At 50.9% G+C, this 20,352-nt stretch overlaps 1 protein-coding gene across 3 annotated transcripts in view; it reads right to left on the reverse strand.

Moving 5' to 3' along the window:
* The window catches only part of LOC140195635 (tonsoku-like protein), a 158,328-nt gene that overhangs the window by 100,237 nt on the left and 37,739 nt on the right, over nucleotides 1-20,352 (reverse strand). For all 3 annotated transcript variants that reach the window (XM_072254311.1, XM_072254310.1, XM_072254312.1), the window contains exons 6-8: nucleotides 15,646-15,814; nucleotides 14,207-14,321; nucleotides 3,760-3,905 (exon numbers count right to left, since the gene is read on the reverse strand). In XM_072254311.1, the coding sequence (XP_072110412.1) occupies nucleotides 3,760-3,905; nucleotides 14,207-14,321; nucleotides 15,646-15,814 (430 nt within the window). The remainder of the gene's footprint in view (nucleotides 1-3,759; nucleotides 3,906-14,206; nucleotides 14,322-15,645; nucleotides 15,815-20,352) is intronic.

Genomic DNA, 20,352 nt, shown 5'->3' on the forward strand with positions numbered 1-20,352 from the left:
AGTATATTGCTGAAATCTTATAAGGTGTTGGTCAGGCCATATTTTGAGATTATGAGCAGTTTTAAGACCATAAGATACAGGAGCAGAATTAGGCCATTTGGCCCATCGACTCTGCTCCTCCATTTCATCGTGGCTGATCTATTTACCCCTCAACCCCAATCTCCTGCCTTCTCCCCGTATCCCTTCATGTCCCGACCGATCAAGAATCTATCAACATCTGCCTTAAATATTCATAAAGACTTGGCTTCCACAGCTGCCTGTGGCAAAGAATTCCATAGATTCACCACTCTCTGGTTTAAGATATTCCCCTAATCTCCGTTCTAAAAGAATCCTCTTCTATTCTGAGGCTGTGTCCTCTGGTCCGAGCCTCTCCCCCATAGGAAACATCTTCTCCACATCCATGCTATCAAGGCCTTTCACCATTCAATGGGTTGCAATTAAGTCTTCGCTTATTCTTCTGAATTCCAGTGAGTAGAGGCCCAGAGCTATCAAACACTCTTCATGTGACAAGCTTTTCAATCCCAGAATCATTTTTGTGAACCTCCTTTGAACCCTCTCCAATGCCAGTGCATCCTTTCCTAGATAAGGGGCCCAAAATACTCTGTGAGGCACCAATAGTGCCTTATAAAGCCTCAAAATTACATCCTTGTTTTTATATTCTAGTCCTCTCAAAATGAATGCCAACATCGTATTTGCTTTCCTCACCACTGACTCAACCTGCAAATTAACTTTTGGGGAATCCCACACAAGGACTCTGAATGTTCTCTCCATTTAGAGAACAGTCAATGCTTTTATTTCTTCTACCAAAGTGCAAGACCATACACTTCCCAACACTACATTCCTTGCCCATTCTCCTCATCCGTCTAAGTCCTTCTGCAGCCTCTCTTCTTCCTCAAAACTACCTGCCCCTTCACCCATATTGGGCCCCTTATGTGTAGGCATTGGGTAGGGTCCGGAGGAGGCTCATGAGAATGATTCTGGGGATAAAAGGGTTAACGCATGAGGAGTGTGTGATGGTTCTGAGGATGTATTCATTGGAGTTTTGAAGAATGAGGGGTGATTTCATTAAAACTTGCTGAATATTGGAAGTCCTGGATAGAGTGGATGTGGAGAGGATGTTTCCCATCGTAGGGGTGTCTGGGACCAGAGGGCACAGAAGGACGTCCCTTTAGAACAGAAATGAAGAGGAATTTCTTTAGCAGAAGGCGGTGAATCTGTGGAATTCATTGCCACAGACGGCTGTGGAGGCCAAGTCATTGGGTATATTTAAAGAGGAGGTTGATGAATTCTTTGTTGATAATGCGGTTTGGGGTTCGGGGTTACAGAGGCAAGATGTGAGAATAGCCAGTGGACCAAAAATTTGGATTTGAATAGCAGAGGGAGAACATACAAACTGCACCGGAATTCAACTCTGAAGACTTAATTGAAACTAATCGAATGGTGAAAGGCCTTGATAGTGCGGATGTGGAGAAGATGTTTCCTATGGGGGAAGAGTCTAGGACTAGGCCTGGCGGAACAATTTCCAGTAACAGGAGAAGGGCCAAAAGCCTTCTGGCGCCTTAAAACCCATCACTTTGGGCAGATGAGGCTTGTCAGCTGTGGTTGGCAGCTCATCCGGGAGAAGTAGAACGCTGATCTCAAACCTTATGGATATACCCACTCATGGGGAAGGCTTCGGGAGTAAACCTGAGGAAAAACCCGGAGCTGGCAGTCCGACATTCAGTTCAACGCTGACTGGCAGCTCCTGCGACACCACTGGTGCCAAACTTTATCGGTCTCTGCCGTTCCTTTGGGTTCGTCAGCTGCGTGGAGAGGGGGAGCCTGCTGTACGGGCAACAGCTTGCTCTCCGTATCATACTGCCCAGGCTTGTGTATCTAGACAACTGGGACACAACGTCCATGGTCAACCCTGAACTATGGAGTCAAGGTGGGCACCTGGAATGTGTTGCCTGGGGTGGTGGAAGAGGCAGGTACATTAGAAACTTTAAGAGATGTTTAGCTAGGCACACGAATGTGAGGAAAGTGGGATATGGAAGAGATTTGTTTAGTTGACCAATTGATTACTAATTTAATTAGTTGGGACAACACTGTGAGCTGAAGGGCCTGTTCCTGTACTGTACTGGTCTATGCTCTCTGTTCTATACATGTAAACCTTCCCTATACCTACTCAAGTACCTTTCAAATGTCAAATACAAGAGATTCTGCAGATGCCGGAAATCTTAATCACGATCAGAATCAGAATCAGGTTTAATATCACTGGCACATGTCATGGAATCTGTTGTCTTTGTGGCAGCAGTACAATGGAATACATAATAATAGAGAAAATGTGAGTTACGGTTAGTATATATATATTAAATAGTTAAATTAAATAGGTAGTGCAAAAATAGAAAGAAAAAGTAGTGAGGTAGTGTTCATGGGTTCAATGTCCATTCAGATATCTGATGGCAGAGGGGAAGAAGCTGTTCCTGAATTGGTGAGTGTGTGTCCTCAGGCTTCTGTACCTCTGTAAACGTAACTTCGCTGGATCAAATAACGACAGCACAAAAAGATCAAAATCAAAGGGTGTGAAAAGCCCAGAGACATCTTATGTGGAGCAACACACATCAAAGTTGCTGGTGAACGCAGCAGGCCAGGCAGCATCTCTAGGAAGAGGTACAGTCGACGTTTCAGGCCGAGACCCTTCGTCAGGACTAACTGAAGGAAGAGTGAGTAAGAGATTTGAAAGTGGAGGGGGAGAGGGAGATCCAAAATGATAGAAGAAGACAGGAGGGGGAGGGATGGAGCCAAGAACTGGACAGGTGATTGGTAAAGGGGATATGAGAGGATCGTGGGACAGGAGGTCCGGGGAAAAAGACGATGGGGGGGAAACAGAGGATGGGTAAGGGGTATAATCAGAGGGACAGAGGGAGAAAAAGGAGAGAGAGAAAGAATGTGTGTATAAAAATAAGTAACGGATGGGGTACGAGAGGGAGGTGGGGCATTAGCGGAAGTTCTGGACCTTCTCAATCAGAACTCTGAAGCAATCTTCCCAACATCCACTTATTTACAACGTTTTATTGAGCTACAGCACAGAATTGGCCCTTCGAGCAGCCCAGCAACCCCAGAGCCTAATCACGGGACAATTTACAATGACCAATTCACCGACTAATCCGTACACCTTTGGATTGTGGGCGAAACCTGGAGTACCCAGAGGAAACCCACACATTCCACAGAGAGGACAGATAGATGACGTCGGAATCGAACTCCAAATTCTGACGCCTCGAGCTGTCATAGTGTCGTGCTAACCACAACACGACCATAGCACTGGAAGAAGTCAGTGGATCAGGCAACATCAATGCAGGGGAATAAACAGTCAGTGTTTCGATCCAAGACCCTTCAGGACTGGAAAGGAATGGTGGGTAGCCAGAAAAAGGTGAGGGACCGGGTGAGGGAAAGGAGTACACACCGGCAGGATTTCTGCGAGACCAGGTGAGGGGCAAGGTGGTTGGGAGAGGGGAAGGGGTACACGCTGGCAGGTGAGGGGCAAGGTGGGGGGGAAGGGGTACACGCTGATAGGTGATTGGTGAGACCAGGTGAGGGGCAAGGGGGGTGGGAGAGGGGAAGGGGTACACGCTGATAGGTGACGGGTGAGACCAGGTGAGGGGCAAGGGGGGTGGGAGAGGGGAAGGGGTACACACTGGCAGGTGATGGGTGAGACCAGGTGAGGGTGAGTTGGTGAAGTGCAGGAGGAGAGTGAAGGAGAACCATCATCCCAGTTACCTGGTCCTGATAATACTCCACACCCTTCTGATAACATCGCACTGAACAGCAGAGGTCCCCCAGCTCCTCATACAGATGCAGGCGGCTGTCATAGTGGTTTTCTGGTACGGCCTGGAGCTCCCTCTGCAGTCGCTCGCCCTTCAGCGCTGGGGAGAGATGGTAACCGTAAACACACAGGGAAACGCCACCCTCCCTCAGACTGTAACAGCAAACACCTCCCCACCAACTCCCATCACTAACTGCACCAGGTATTCCCAAAGCCTGTCTCCATTGCCCTCGCACGTGGACCATAGCCCTTCAGAGCTTTCGCACACAGACCAGGGCCCTTCACAGCCCTCACACACGGAACACAGCTCTTGTACGTGGACCATAGTCCTCATTTCTATTTATCTAAAATCTATTTATCTAAGGAAGAGTCAGGAGCTATAGACAGGTAGTCACACCGGGGCCTCGGGAGACAGATAAGTGGGTAGCAGTCAGGAGAGGGAAGGGCAAGAGTCAGGTATCAGAGAGTACCCCTGTGGATGTCCCCCTTAACAATAAGTACTCCTGTTTGAGCACTGTTGGGGGGTTGGCCTACCTGGGGGAAGCAACAGTGACTGTGCCTCTGGCACAGAGTCTGGCCCTGTGGCTCAGAAGGGTAGGGAAAGGAAGGGGATGGCAGTGGTAATAGGGGACTCTATAGTTAGGGGATCAGACAGGCGATTCTGTGGACGCAGGAAAGAAACGCGGATGGTAGGTTGCCTCCCAGGTGCCAGGGTCCAGGATGTTTCAGATCACATCCACGATATCTTGCGGTGGGAGGGAGAACAGCCAGGGGTCATGGGACATATTGGTATCAACGACATAGGCTGGAAAAGGGAGGAGGTCCTGAGAGCAGACCACAGGGAGACAGGAAGGAATTTGAGAAGCAGGACCTCAAAGGTAGTAATCTCGGGATTACTGCCTGTGCCACATGACAGTGAATAGAGGAATAGAGTGAGGTGGGGGATAAATACGTAGCTGAGGGATTGGAGCAGGGGACAGGGATTCAGATTTCTGGATCATTGGGTCCTCTTTTGGGGCAGGTGTGACCTGTACAAAAAGGACAGGTTGCACTTGAATCCCAGGGGGACAAATTTCCTGGCGGGGAGGATTGCTAAGGCTACTGGGGAGAGATTAAATTAGAATTACTGGGGGGTGGGAACCAAACTGAAGAGATGGAGGAAGAGGCAGTTGGCTCACAAATAGAGAAAGTTTGGAGACAGTGCGAGAGGGAGGATAGGCAGGTGATAGAGAAGGGACACACTCAGACCGATGGTTTGAGATGTATCTATTTTAATGCAAGAAGCGTCATGAACAAAGCAGTTGAGCTTAGAGCGTGGATCAGTACTTGGAGCTACGATGTTGTGGCCATTACAGAGACTTGGATGGCTCAGGGGCAGGAATGGTTACTTAGAGTGCCAGGCTTTAGATGTTTCGGAAAGGACAGGGAGGGAGACAAAAGAGGTGGGGGCGTGGCACTGCTGATCAGAGTCAGAGACATGGAGGGATTGTCTATGGAGTCTTTGTGGGTGGAATTTAGGAACAGGAAGGGGTCAATAACTCCACTGGGTGTTTTTTATAACCATCTAATAGTAACAGGGACATCGAGGAGCAGATAGGGAGACAGATTCTGGAAAGGTGTAATTATAAAAGGGTTGTCATGGTGGGAGATTTTAATTTCCCAAATAGAGTGAGGGGTTTAGATGGGGTGGAGTTTGTTAGGTGTGTTCAAGAAGGTTATTTGACACAATATGTAAATAAGCCTATAAGAGGAGAGGCTGTACTTGATCTGGTATTGGAAAACAAACCTGATCAGGTGTCAGATCTCTCAGTGGGAGAGCATTTTGGAGATAGTGATCTCAATTCTATCTCCTTTACCACAGCATTGGAGAGGGATAGGAACAGACAAGTTAGGAAAATGATTAATTGGAGTAAGGCAAATATGAGGCTATTAGGCAGGAACTTGGAAGCATAAATTGGGAACAGATGTTCTCAGGGAAGAAATGTGGTAAATGTTCAGGGGATATTTGCGTGGTGTTCTGCATAGGTACGTTCCAATGAGACAGGGAAAAGATAGTAGGGTATAGGAACTGTGGTGTACAAAGGCTGTTGAAAACCTAGTCAAGAAGAAAAGCTTACGAAAGGTTCAAAAAACTAGGTAATGATAAAGGTCTAGAAGATTATAAGGCAAGCAGGAAGGAGTTTAAGAATGAAATTAGGAGAGCCAGAAGGGGCCATGAGAAAGCCTTGGTGAGCAGGATTAAATAAAACCCCAAGGCATTCTACAAGTACGTGATGAGCAAGAGGATAAGACATGAGAGAATAGGACCAATCAAGTGTGACAGTGGAAAAGTGTGTATGGAACTGGAGGATATGGCAGAGGTACTTAATGAGTACTTTGCTTCAGTATTCATTACGGAAAAGGATTTGGCGATTGTAGGGACGACTTACAGTGGACTGAAAACCTTCAGCATATAGATATTAAGAAAGAGGATGTGCTGGAGCTTCTGGAAACCATTGAATTGGATAAGTGGTGGAGGCAAATACGATAGGGTCTTTTAAGGTACTCCTGGATAGGTACATGGAGCTTGCAAAAATAGAGGGCTATGGGGAACCCGAGATAATTTCTAAGTTAAGGACATGTTCGGCATAGTTTTGTGGGCTGAATGGCCTGTATTGAACTGTAGGTTTTCCATGTTTCCATGTTCTAAAATTCACTTAAATGCTGAATACAAAACCATATCATCCATTCCTGCGGTTGCTCATTACTCTCCACACTCTCACCACCACCTGACAGAAATTCACTGTCAGGTTCCTGTTAAATATTTTATCCTTCCCAATTTACCTATGACCTCTAATTCAAGAGGATTCCTCCTGCACACAGCCTCAGTAGAAAAAGTCTAGAGGGTAAACTGAGTCCACATCTCTAAAATCCTGTGTCAGTCCCCACACTAATCCGCCGTCCCAATCTCTCCCCGCAGTCCTGTATCAGTCCCCACACTAATCCCCCGTCCCAATCTTTCCCCACAGTCCTGTATCAGTCCCCACACTAATCCCCCATCCCAATCTTTCCCCACAGTCCTGTATCAGTCCCCACACTAATCCCACTGTCCCACTCTCTCCCCACAGTCCTGTGTCAGTCCCACACTAATCCCACTGCCCCACTCTCTCCACACAGTCCGGTGTCAGTCCCACACTAATCCCCCGTCCCAATCTTTCCCCACAGTCCTGTATCAGACCCCACACTAATCCCACTGTCCCACTCTCTCCTCACTGCCCTGTATCAGTCCCCACACTAATCCCACTGTCCCAATCTCTCCACACAGTCCTGTATCAGTCCCCACACTAATCCCACTGTCCCACTCTCACCCCACAGTCCTGTATCAATCCCCACACTAATCCCACGGTCCCACTCTATCCCCACAGTCCGGTATCAGTCCCCACACTAATCCCACTGTCCCACTCTCTCCCCACAATCCTGTATCAGTCCCCACACTAATCCCCCTGTCCCAATCTCTCCCTACAGTCCTGTGTCAGTCCCCACACTAATCCCACTGTCCCACTCTCTCCCCACAGTCCTGTGTCAGTCCCACACTAATCCCTCTGATCCACTCTCTCCCCACAGTCCTGTGTCAGTCCCACACTAATCCCACTGTCCCAATCTCTCCCCGCAGTCCTGTACAGTCCCCACACTAATCCCCCGTCCCAATCTTTCCCCACAGTCCTGTATCAGTCCCCACACTAATCCCACTGTCCCACTCTCTCCCTACAGTCCTGTGTCAGTCCCCACACTAATCCCACTGTCCCACTCTCTCCCCACAGTCCTGTGTCAGTCCCACACTAATCCCTCTGATCCACTCTCTCCCCACAGTCCTGTGTCAGTCCCACACTAATCCCACTGTACCACTCTCTCCCCACAGTCCTGTGTCAGTCCCCACAATAATCCCACTGTCCCACTCTCTCTCCACAGTCCTGTATCAATCCCCACACTAATCCCACTGTCCCACTCTCACCCCACAGTCCTGTGTCAGTCCCCACACTAATCCCACTGTCCCACTCTCTCCCCACAGTCCCGTATCAATCCCCACACTAATACAGTGTCCCACTGTCTCCCCGCAGTCCGGTATCAGTCCCCACACTAATCCCACTGTCCCACTCTCTCCCCACAGTCCCGTATCAATCCCCACACTAATACAGTGTCCCACTGTCTCCCCGCAGTCCGGTATCAGTCCCCACACTAACCCCACTGTCCCACTCTCTCCCCACAATCCTGTATCAGTCCCCACACTAATCCCACTGTCCCACTCTCTCCTCACTGCCCCATATCAGTCCCCACACTAATCCCACTGTCCCACTCTCTCCCCACAGTCCTGTGTCAGTCCCCACACTAATCCCACTGTCCCACTCTCTCCCCACGGTCCTGTATCAATCCCCACACTAATCCCACTGTCCCACTCTCTCCCAACAGTCCTGTGTTAGTCCCCACACTAATCCCACTGTCCCACTCTCTCCCCACAGTCCTGTGTCAGTCCCCACACTAATCCCACTGTCCCACTCTCTCCCCACAGTCCTGTATCAATCCACACAGTAATCCCACTGTCCCACTCTCTCCCCACAGTCCTGTGTCAGTCCCACACTAATCCCACTGATCCACTCTCTCCCCACAGTCCTCTGTCAGTCCCCACACATATCCCACTGTCCCACTCTCTCCCCACAGTCCTGTATCAGTCCCCACACTAATCCCACTGTCCCACTCTCTCCCCACAGTCCTGTGTCAGTCCCACACTAATCCCACTGATCCACTCTCTCCCCACAGTCCTGTGTCAGTCCCACACTACTCCCACTGTCCCACTCTCTCCCCACAGTCCTGTGTCTGTCCCCACACTAATTCCACTGTCCCACTCTCTTCCCACAGTTCTGTATCAATCCCCACACTAATCCCACTGTCCCACTCTCTCCTTACTGCCCTGTATCAGTCCCCACACTAATCCCACTGTCCCACTCTCTCCCCACAGTCCTGTGTGAGTCCCCACACTAATCCCCCTGTCCCAATCTCTGCCCACAGTCCTGTGTCAGTCCCCACACTAATCCCACTGTCCCACTCTCTCCCCACAGTCCTGTGTCAGTCCCACACTAATCCCACTGATCCACTCTCTCCCCACAGTTCTGTGTCAGTCCCACACTAATCCCACTGTCCTACTCTCTCCCCACAGTCCTGTGTCAGTCCCACACTAATCCCACTGTCCCAATCTCTCCCCACAGTCCTGTATCAATCCCCACACTAATACACTGTCCCACTGTCTCCCCACAGTCCGGTATCAGTCCCCACACTAACCCCACTGTCCCACTCTCTCCCCACAATCCTGTATCAGTCCCCACACTAATCCCACTGTCCCACTCTCTCCCCACAGTCCTGTGTCAGTCCCACACTAATCCCACTGATCCACTGTCTCCCCACAGTCCTGTCAATCCCCACACTAATCACCCTGTCGCAATCTGTCCCCACAGTCCTGTGTCAATCCCCACAGTAATCCCACTGTCCCACTCTCTCCCCACAGTCCTGTGTCAGTCCCCACACTAATCCCACTGTCCCACTTTCTCCCCACAGTCCTGCATCAATCCCCACACTAATCCCACTGTCCCACTCTCTCCCCACAGTCCTGTGTCAGTCCCCGCATTAATCCCACTGTCCCACTCTCTCCCCACAGTCCTGTATCAATCTCCACAGTAATCCCACTGTCCCACTCTCTCCCCACAGTCCTGTGTCAGTCCCCACACTAATCCCACTGTCCCACTCTCTCCCCACAGTCCTATATCAATCCCCACACTAATCCCACTGTCCCACTCTCTCCCCACAGTCCTGTGTCAATCCCACACTAATCCCACTGATCCACTCTCTCCCCATAGTCCTGTATCAGTCCCCACACTAATCCCCCTGTCCCAATCTCTCCCCACAGTCCTGTGTCAGTCCCCACACTAATCCCACTGTCCCACTCTCTCCCCACAGTTCTGTGTCAGGCCCACACTAATCCCACTGATCCACTCTCTCCCCACAGTCCTGTGTCAGTCCCACACTAATCCCACTGTCCCACTCTCTCCCCACAGTCCTGTGTCAGTACCACACTACTCCCACTGTCCCACTCTCTCACCACAGTCCTGTGTCTGTCCCCACACTAATTCCACTGTCCCACTCTCTTCCCACAGTCCTGTATCAATCCCCACACTAATCCCACTGTCCCACTCTCTCCCCACAGTCCTGTGTCAGTCCCACACTAATCCCACTGATCCACTCTCTCCCCACAGTCCTGTGTCAGTCCCACACTAATCCCACTGTCCCACTCTCTCCCCAGTCCTCTGTCAGTCCCCACACTAATCCCACTGTCCCACTCTCTCCCCACAGTCCTGTATGAATCCCCACACTAATCCCACTGTCCCACTCTCTCCTCACTGCCCTGTATCAGTCCCCACTCTAATCCCACTGTCCCACTCTCTCCCCACAATCCTGTATCAGTCCCCACACTAATCCCCCTGTCCCAATCTCTCCCCACAGTCCTGTGTCAGTCCCCAAAATAATCCCACTGATCCACTCTCTCCCCACAGTCCTGTGTCAGTCCCACACTAATCCCACTGTCCCACTCTCTCCCCACAGTCCTGTGTCAGTCCCCACATTAATCCCACTGTCCCACTCTCTCTCCACAGTCCTGTACCAGTCCCCACACTAATCCCAATGTCCCATTCTCACCCCACAGTCCTGTATCAATCCCCACACTAATACACTGTCCCACTCTCGCCCCACAGTCCGGTATCAGTCCCCACACTAATCCCACTGTTCCACTCTCTCCCCACAATCCTGTATCAGTCCCCACACTAATCCCACTGTCCCAATCTCTCCCCACAGTCCTGTGTCAGTCCCACACTAATTCCACTGATCCACTCTCTCCCCACAGTCCTCTGTCAGTCCCACACTAATCCCACTGATCCACTCTCTCTCCACAGTCCTGTGTCAGTCCCCACACTAATCCCACTGTCCCACTCTCTCCCCACAGTCCTGTGTCAGTCCCCACACTAATCCCACTGTCCCATTCTCTCCCCACAGTCCTGCATCAATCCCCACAGTAATCCCACTGTCCCACTCTCTCCCCACAGTCCTGTGTCATTCCCCACACTAATCCCACTGACCCACTCTCTCCCCACAGTCCTGTATCAATCCCCACACTAATCCCATTGTCCCACTCTCTCCCCACAGTCCTGTGTCAGTCCCCACACTAATCCCACTGTCCCACTCTCTCCCCACAGTCCTTTATCAATCCCCACACTAATCCCACTGTCCCACTCTCTCCTCACTGCCCTGTATCAGTCCCCACACTAATCCCACTGTCCCACTCTCTCCCAACAATCCTGTATCAGTCCCCACACTAATCCCCCGTCACAATCTCTCCCCACAGTCCTGTGTCAGTCCCACACTAATCCCACTGTCCCACTCTCTCCCCACAGTCCTGTGTCAGTCCCCACACTAATCCCACTGTCCCACTCTCTCCCCACAGTCCTGTATCAATCCCCACACTAGTCCCACTGTCCCACTCTCTCCCCACAGTCCTGTGTCAGTCCCAACACTAATCCCACTGTGGCACTGTCTCCTCACTGCCCTGTATCAGTCCCCACACTAATCCCACCGTCCCACTCTCTCGCCACAGTCCTGTATCAGTCCCCACACTAATCCCCCTGTCCCAATCTCTCCCCACAGTCCTGTGTCAGTCCCCACACTAATCCCACTGTCCCAGTCTCTCCCCACAGTCCTGTGTCAGTCCCACACTAATCCCACTGACCCACTCTCTCCCGACAGTTCTGTGTCAGTCCCACACTAATCCCACTGTCCCACTCTCTCCCCACAGTCCTGTGTCAGTCCCCACACTAATCCCACTGTCCCATTCTCTCCCCACAATCCTGTATCAGTCCCCACACTAATCCCACTGTCCCACTCTCTCCCCAGAGTCCGGTATCAGTCCCCACACTAATCCCACTGTTCCACTCTCTCCCCACAATCCACTATCAGTCCCCACACTAATCCCCCTGTCCCAATCTCTCCCTACAGTCCTGTGTCAGTCCCCACACTAATCCCACTGTCCCACTCTCTCCCCACAGTCCTGTGTCAGTCCCACACTAATCCCACTGATCCACTCTCTCCCCACAGTCCTGTGTCCGTCCCACACTAATCCCACTGTCCCACTCTCTCCCCACAGTCCTGTGTCAGTCCCCACACTAATCCCACTGTCCCACTCTCTCCCCACAGTCCTGTATCAATCCCCACACTAATCCCACTGTTCCACTCTCTCCCCACAGTCCTGTGTCAGTCCCCACACTAATCCCACTGTCCCACTCTCTCCCCACAGTCCTGTATCAATCCCCACACTAATCCCACTGTCCCACTCTCTCCTCACTGCCCTGTATCAGTCCCCACACTAATCCCACTGTCCCACTCTCTCCCCACAGTCCTGTGTCAGTCCCCACACTAATCCCACTGTCCCACTCTCTCCCCACAGTCCTGTATCAATCCCCACACTAATCCCACTGTCCCACTCTCTCCTCACTGCCCTGTATCAGTCCCCACACTAATCCCACTGTCCCACTCTCTCCCCACAGTCCTGTATCAATCCCCACACTAATCCCACTGTCCCACTCTCTCCTCACTGCCCTGTATCAGTCCCCACACTAATCCCACTGTCCCACTCTCTCCCAACAATCCTTTATCAGTCCCCACACTAATCCCCCTGTCCCACTCTCTCCCCACAATCCTTTATCAGTCCCCACACTAATCCCCCTGTCCCAATCTCTCCCCACAGTCCTGTGTCAGTCCCACACTAATCGCACTGTCCCACTCTCTCCCCACAGTCCTGTGTCAGTCCCCACACTAATTCCATTGTCCCACTCTCTCCCCACAGTCCTGTGTCTGTCCCCACACTAATCCCACTGTCCCACTCTCTCCCCACAGTCCTGTATCAGTCCCCACACTAATCTCCCTGCCCCAATCTCTCCCCACACTCCGGTATCAGTCCCCACACTAATCCGACTGTCCCACTCTCTCCTCACAGTCCTGTGTCAGTCCCCACACTAATCCCACTGTCCCACTCTCTCGCCACAGTCCTGTATCAATTCCCACACTAATCTCTCTGTCCCACTCTCCTCACTGCCCTGTATCAGTCCCCACACTAATCCCACTGTCTCACTCTCTCCCCACAGTCCTGTATCAGTCCCCACACTAATCCCACTGTCCCACTCTCACCCCACAGTCCTGTATGAATTCCCACACTAATCCCACTGTCCCACTCTCTCCCCACAGTCCTGTGTCAGTCCCCACACTAATCCCACTGTCCCAATCTCTCCCCACAGTCCTGTGTCAGTCCCTACACTAATCCCACTGTCCCACTCTCTCCCCACAGTCCTGTGTCAGTCCCACACTAATCCCCCTGATCCACTCTCTCCCTACAGTTCTATGTCAGTCCCACACTAATCCCACTGTCCCACTCCCTCCCCACAGTCCTGTGTCAGTCCCCACACTAATCCCACTGTCCCATTCTCTCCCCACAGTCCTGTATCAGTCCCCACACTAATCCCACTGTCCCACTCTCACCCCACAGTCCTGTATAAATCCCCACACTAATCCCACTGTCCCACTCTCTCCTCAGTGCCCCGTATCAGTCCCCACACTAATCCCACTGTCCCACTCTCTCCCCACAATCCTCTATCAGTCCCCACACTAATCCCACTGTCCCACTCTCTCCCCACAGTCCTGTATCAATCCCCACACTAATCCCACTGTCCCACTCTCTCCTCAGTGCCCCGTATCAGTCCCCACACTAATCCCACTGTCCCACTCTCTCCCCACAATCCTCTATCAGTCCCCACACTAATCCCACTGTCCGAATCTCTCCCCACAGTCCTGTGTCAGTCCCCACACTAATCCCACTGTCCCACTCACTCCCCAGAGTCCTGTGTCAGTCCCACACTAATCCCACTGATCCACTCTCTCCCCACAGTCCTCTGTCAGTCCCACACTAATCCCACTGTCCCACTCTCTCCCCACAGTCCTGTATCAGTCCCCACACTAATCCCACTGTCCCACTATCTCCCAACAATCCTGTATCAGTCCCCACACTAATCCCTCTGTCCCAATCTCTCCCCACAGTCTTGTGTCAGTCCCATACTAATCCCACTGATCCACTCTCTCCCCACAGTCCTGTGTCAGTCCCACACTACTCCCACTGTCCCACTCTCTCCCCACAGTCCTGTGTCAGTCTCCACACTAATCCCACTGATCCATTCTCTCCCCACAGTCCTGTATCAGTCCCACTGTAGACACGGATACACTGCTCGTGTCCCCATTTGGGGAGATGTTTTCCAGCTGTGCCCCTGGACCACTGCTCACCTCTGTTTAGCTGCTTCCTGACCGTGTTCCTCTGATCACTGGGGATGGTGTTCTGGGAAAGGGCCTTTTGCAGATGCAGGCTGGCAGCAGCAAACTCACCCAGAGTCAGCTGGACCTGGCGCAAGAAACAACCGTTAACCATGCTGTAGTGCCGTAGGGGCTATGGGAGGGTCACACTGTGGGAGGGGTGGTACTGAGGGAGGGTCAGTACCGAGGGAGGGTCATGGTGTGGGAGGGGCGGTACTGAGGGAGGGTCACGCTGTGGGAGGGGTGGTACTGAGGGAGTGTCACACTGTGGGAGGGTCACACTGTGGGAGGAGTGGTACTGAGGGAGGGGTGATACCGAGGGAGGCTCACACTATGGGAGGGGTGGTACTGAGGGAGGTCACACTGTGGGAGGGTTGGTACCGAGGGAGGGCACACTGTGGGAGGGGTGGTACTGAGGGAGGTCACACTGTGGGAGGGGTGGTACCGAGGGAGGCTCACACTGTGGGAGGGGTGGTACTGAGGGTCACACTGTGGGAGGGGTGGTACCAAGGGAGGGTCACACTGTGGGAGGGGTGGTACTGAGGGAGGGTCACACTGTAGGAGGGGTGGTACTGAGGGAGGGTCACACTGTGGGAGGGGTGGTACTGAGTGAGGGTCACACTGTGGGAGGGGTGGTATTGAGGGAGGGTCACACTGTGGGAGGGGTGGTACCGAGGGAGGGTCACACTGTGGGAGGGGTGGTACCGAGGGAGGTCACACTGTGGGAGGGGTGGTACCGAGGGAGGGTCACACTGTGGGTAGGGTGGTACCGAGGGAGGGTCACACTGTAGGAGGGGTGGTACCGAGGGAGGGTCACACTGTGGGAGGGGTGGTACCGAGGGAGGGTCACACTGTGGGTAGGGTGGTACCGAGGGAGGGTCACACTGTGGGAGGGGTGGTACCGAGGGAGGCTCACATTGTGGGAGGGGTGGTACCGAGGGAGGGTCACTCTGTGGGAGGGGTGGTACCGAGGGAGGGTCACACTGTGGGAGGGGCGGTACTGAGGGAGGGTCACACTGTGGGGGGGGGGTGGTACCGAGGGAGGGTCACACTGTGGGAGGGGTGGTACCGAGGGAGGGTCACACTGTAGGAGGGGCGGTACCGAGGGAGGGTCACTGTAGGAGGGGCGGTACCGAGAGAGGCTCACACTGTGGGGAGGGGGTGGTAGCGAGGGAGGGTCACACTGTGGGAGGGGTGGTACTGAGGGAGAGTCACACTGTGGGAAGGGTGGGACCGAGGGAGGGTCACGCTGTAGGGGGGGTGGTACCGAGGGAGGGTCACACTGTGGGTAGGGTGGTACTGAGGGAGAGTCATCCCATGCAAGGGGTGGGTGTGAGGGAGGTTTGGTGAGATCTGTGAAGCCCTCCACGTGGTCATCAGCCTGGACACAGAGTGGACGCCCACCCACATACCTGTCCCTGGCTGACCGCAGTGTCCGACTCTCCCTGCATGCCAGCCTTGTGGGCCCACTGTCTCGCTGCTTGATAGTACTTCAGTGCCTGTGTGTACAGTTCCTGGTCCTGGTGGATTGTCCCCAGTATGTAGGTTGCCCGGTACAGATCCGTGAAGAAATTCTGGCTCCTGCAAGGGTGAGGCAGAGATAGACAGGTACGTAATCACCCGCTCGGAATGGTGAAGAGTCCACACAGCCTGCGGAAGGTGTGTTCCACTGCCTTCAAAGTGGATCTGACACAGCCACACTTGGTGCTGACACACCCATCTTTGCGTCTCAGAAGTAAGGTTACCTCGAACCACTCTCCCACTCCACACCATCAAACACCACCACCTTATCATTTCCTGTCAGAGTCACCATATGTACAGACACTCCTGTGCCTAGTGTCACTTTATGGACCCACAATCAAAGTACACAAGTTACCTTATGTATGTATGCGATTTTATCTTCTAAGCTCTATTTTATTTATTGTGTTTTATTTATTAGTAACGTTGTGTTCTTCATTGTATTCTGTTGCTTCTATGCTGTGTCTGATCCAGAGTAACAATTAATTTGTTCTCCCTTCCACTTGTGTACAGGAAATGACATTAAACAATCTTGAATTTTATCCTTATCTGGCATCCGCCTCATGATCGGAGTCACTCCAGGTCAAATGGAATCATTCCCAAAATGGACAGCATGTAACCTGGCCTTCTGACCAGACCCTCCGTGCTCACCCAATTGCCTCCCTGAGTTAATTCCATTTGACCGCGTTTGGTTCACATCTTGCAAAAACTTTTCTATCCACATACCTGTCCGATTGTCCTTTAAGTCACCTGCCTGAACCAGTTCCTCTGGCAGCTCATTCCAGATGACAGGAAGAACCATTCAAAAGTGCGTTTGCAGGTGTAGACTTGTTGTTTTAACTTCCAGTAACCATAGGAATATAGGGGAGGACTCAGGACCATTTAAAAGTTGGTTTGCAGAAAAGAATTTTGTTTTAAACACTCCATAGGTAAGACACAAAGGAGTGCAGTAGAACAGAGGATCGAAACGGAGAAAAATGAAACAATCCGAGTTGCAAAGGGACTTGTGGGTTCTCATGCAGGACTTCCAAAAGGCTAACTTGCTGGTTGCATCGATGGTAAGGAATTAAATGCAATATTGGCATTCATTTTGTGAGGACAAGAATGATTCCAGGTATGAAAGGGTTAACATATGAGGAGTGTTTGGAGGCTCAGAGCCTGAACTTGCTGGAGTTCAGAAGAATGGGGAGGGGGATCTCATTGAAACCTTTCGAATATTGAAAGGCCCAGATAGAGTGGATATGGAGAAGGTCTTTCCAAGAGTGGGGAGAGTCTCGGACCGGAGGGCACAGCCTCAGAATATAATAACGTCCATTTAGAACAGAGATGTGGAGGAATTTCTTTAGCCAGATGGTGATGAATCTGTGGAATTCATTGCCATAGACAGGTGCGGATGCTAAGTCATTGAATATAGAACATAGAAAACATACAGCAGAATACAGGCCCTTCAGCCCACAAAGCTGTGATGAACATGTCCCTACCTTAGAAGTACGTCGGCTTTACCCATAGCCCTCTATTTTTCTAAGCTCCATGTAGCCATCCAGGAATCTCTTAAAAGACGCTGTAGTTTCCGCCTCCACCACCACTGCCAGCAGCCCATTCCACACACTCACCACTCTCTGCGTAAAAAATTTACCCCTGACATCTCCTCTGTACCTACTTCCAAGCACCTTAAAACTATGCCCTCTCGTGCTAGCCATTTCAGCCCTGGGAAAAGCCTCTGACTATCCACACAATCAATGCCTCTCATCATCTTGTACACCTCTATCAGGTCACATCTCATCCTCCATCGCTCCAAACAGAAAAGGCCGAGTTCACTAAACCTATTCTCATAAGGCGTGCTCCCCAATCCAGGAAACATCTTTGTAAATCTCCTCTGCACCCTTTCTATGGTTTCCACGTCCTGCCTATAGTGAGGTGACCAGAATTGAGCACAGTACTCCAAGTGGGGTCTGACCAGGTTCCTATATAGCTGCAACATTACCTCTTGGCTCTTGAACTCAATCCCACGGTTGATAAAGGCCAATGCACCATATGCCTTCTTAACCACAGAGTCAACCTGCACAGCAGCTTTGAGTATCCTATGGACTCGAACCCCAAGATCCCTCTGATCCTCCACACTGCCAAGAGTCTTACCATTAATACTAGATTCTGCCATCATATTTGACCTACCAAAATGAACCACTTCACACTTATCTGGGTTGAACTCCGTCTGCCACTTCTCAGCCCATTCTGCATCCTATCAATGTCCCGCTGTAACCTCTGACAGTCCTCCACACTATCCACAACACCCCCAACCTTCGTGTTATCAGCAAGTTTACTAACCCATCCCTCCACTTCCTCATCCAGGTCATTTATAAAAATCACGAAGAGTAGGGGTCCCAGAACAGATCCCTGAGGCACTCCATGGTTACCAGCCTCCATTCAGAATATGACCTGTTTACAACCACTCTTTGCTTTCTGTGGGCAAGCTAGTTCTGGATCCACAAAGCAAGGTCCCCTTGGATCCCATGCCTCCTTACTTTCTCAATAAGCCTTGCATGGGGTACCTTATCACAGGGGTCCCCAACCTTTTTTGCACTGTGGACCGGCCGACGGGGGTGGGGGGTGTTAATCACGACTGGAATATGGGTGACAAGTGGCTGATACACTCACTTCCATTTCTAAAAGGGCTTATCTAATGAATTTAATATTAAACACACAGCGCATATTTTCCTTGCATGAATATAGTGATAAGTTAATTATAAGTCACTTATAAGTAATAGCATCATAGCATTTTAAGTAACATTGGGATATTAAACACACACTACATATTTTCCTCGTATGAGCATATAAAATTATTGCAACACACCAATATCGCTGCATCAGTGGGAGCCCTGGGCTTGTTTTCCTGCAACAAGACGGTCCCATCGGGGGGTGATGGGAGACAGCGATACTCAAAGGGGGTTCCTTATGTCCAGTCTATTCCGCAGTTTAGTTTTCGTTGCATTCATTGCAGAAAACTCTGCTTCGCAGAGATATGATGTTGGAAATGGAAGCAACGTTTTCAGTGCTTTCGTGGCTATCTCAGGATATTCAGCCTTGACTTTGATCCAGAATGCCGGCAGAGATGTTATGTCAAACATACTTTTCAGCCCGCCGTCATTTGCAAGCTCGAGGAGTTGATCTTCTTCCTGCGCTGACATGGATGAAGCATGGGTAATGACCTCGCATGCATCAACAGTGGGCGTGACAGGGAATGAGGAAGGGTGCAGCTGACTCATATCGCCAAATCATATCGTTTCCTCGTGGCCCGGTGGCACATGCTTTGCGGCCCGATACCGGTCCACGGCCCAGTGGTTGGGGACCACTGCCTTATCAAATGCCTTGCTAAAATCCATATAAACTACATCTACGGCTCTCCCTTCATCAATGTGCTTAGTCACATCCTCAAAAAATTCACTCAGGCTCGTAAGGCACGACCTGCCTTTGACAAAGCCATGCTGACTATTCCTAATCATATTATGCCTCTCCAAATGTTCATAAATCCTGCCTCTCAGGATCTTCTCCATCAACTTACCAACCACTGAAGTAAGACTCATTGGTCTATAATTTCCTGGGCTATCTCTACTCCCTTTCTGGAATAAGGGAACAACGTCCGCAACCCTCCAATTCTCCGGAACCTCTCTTGTCCTCATTGATGATGCAAAGATCATTGCCAGAGGCTCAGCAATCTCCTCCCGTGCCTCCCACAGTAGCCTGGGGTACATCCTGTCTGGTCCTGGTGACTTATCCAACTTGATGCTTTCCAAAAGCTCCAGCACATCCTCTTTCTCAATATCTACATGCTCAAGCTTTTCAGTCCACTGCGTCATCCCTACAATCGCCAAGATCCTTTTCCGTAGTGAATACTTAAGCAAACTATTCATTAAGTACACTACCTCCGCTATTTCCATACACACTTTTCCATTGTCACATTTGATTGGTCCTGTTCTCTTACGTCTTATCCTCTTGCTCTTCACACACTTGCAGAATGCCTTGGGGTTTTCCTTAATCCTGTCCGCCAAGGCCTTCTCATGGCTCCTTCTGGCTCTCCTAATTTCATTCTTAAACTCCATTCCTGCTAGCTATTAATAGTAATAGTATTATTAATAATACTATTAATATTAGTAATACTATTACAGCTACAGAAAGGGTGGGTAATGTAGCAGGATCCTCTTTTGAGTCAATATGGGTGGAAGTCAGGAACAGGAAGGGAGCAGTTACTCTACTGGGGGTATTCTATAGGCCCCCTGGTAGCAGCAGAGATACGGAGGAGCAGATGGGAGGCAGATTTTGGAAAGGTGCAAAAATAACAGGGTTGTTATCATGGGTGACTCAAACTTCCCTAATATTGATTGTCACCTGATTAGTTCCAAGGGTTTAGATGGGGCAGAGTTTGTTAAGTGTGTCCAGGATGGATTCCTGTCACAGTATGTGGACAGGCCGACTAGGGGGAATGCCATACTAGATCTAGTACTAGATAATAAACTGGGTCAGGTCACAGATCTCCCAGTGGGTGAGCATCTGGGGGACAGTGACCACCGCTCCCTGGCCTTAAGCATTATCATGGAAAAGGATAG

This window comes from Mobula birostris, chromosome 3 (assembly GCF_030028105.1).
Source record: "Mobula birostris isolate sMobBir1 chromosome 3, sMobBir1.hap1, whole genome shotgun sequence".
Lineage (NCBI taxonomy): Eukaryota > Metazoa > Chordata > Chondrichthyes > Myliobatiformes > Myliobatidae > Mobula > Mobula birostris.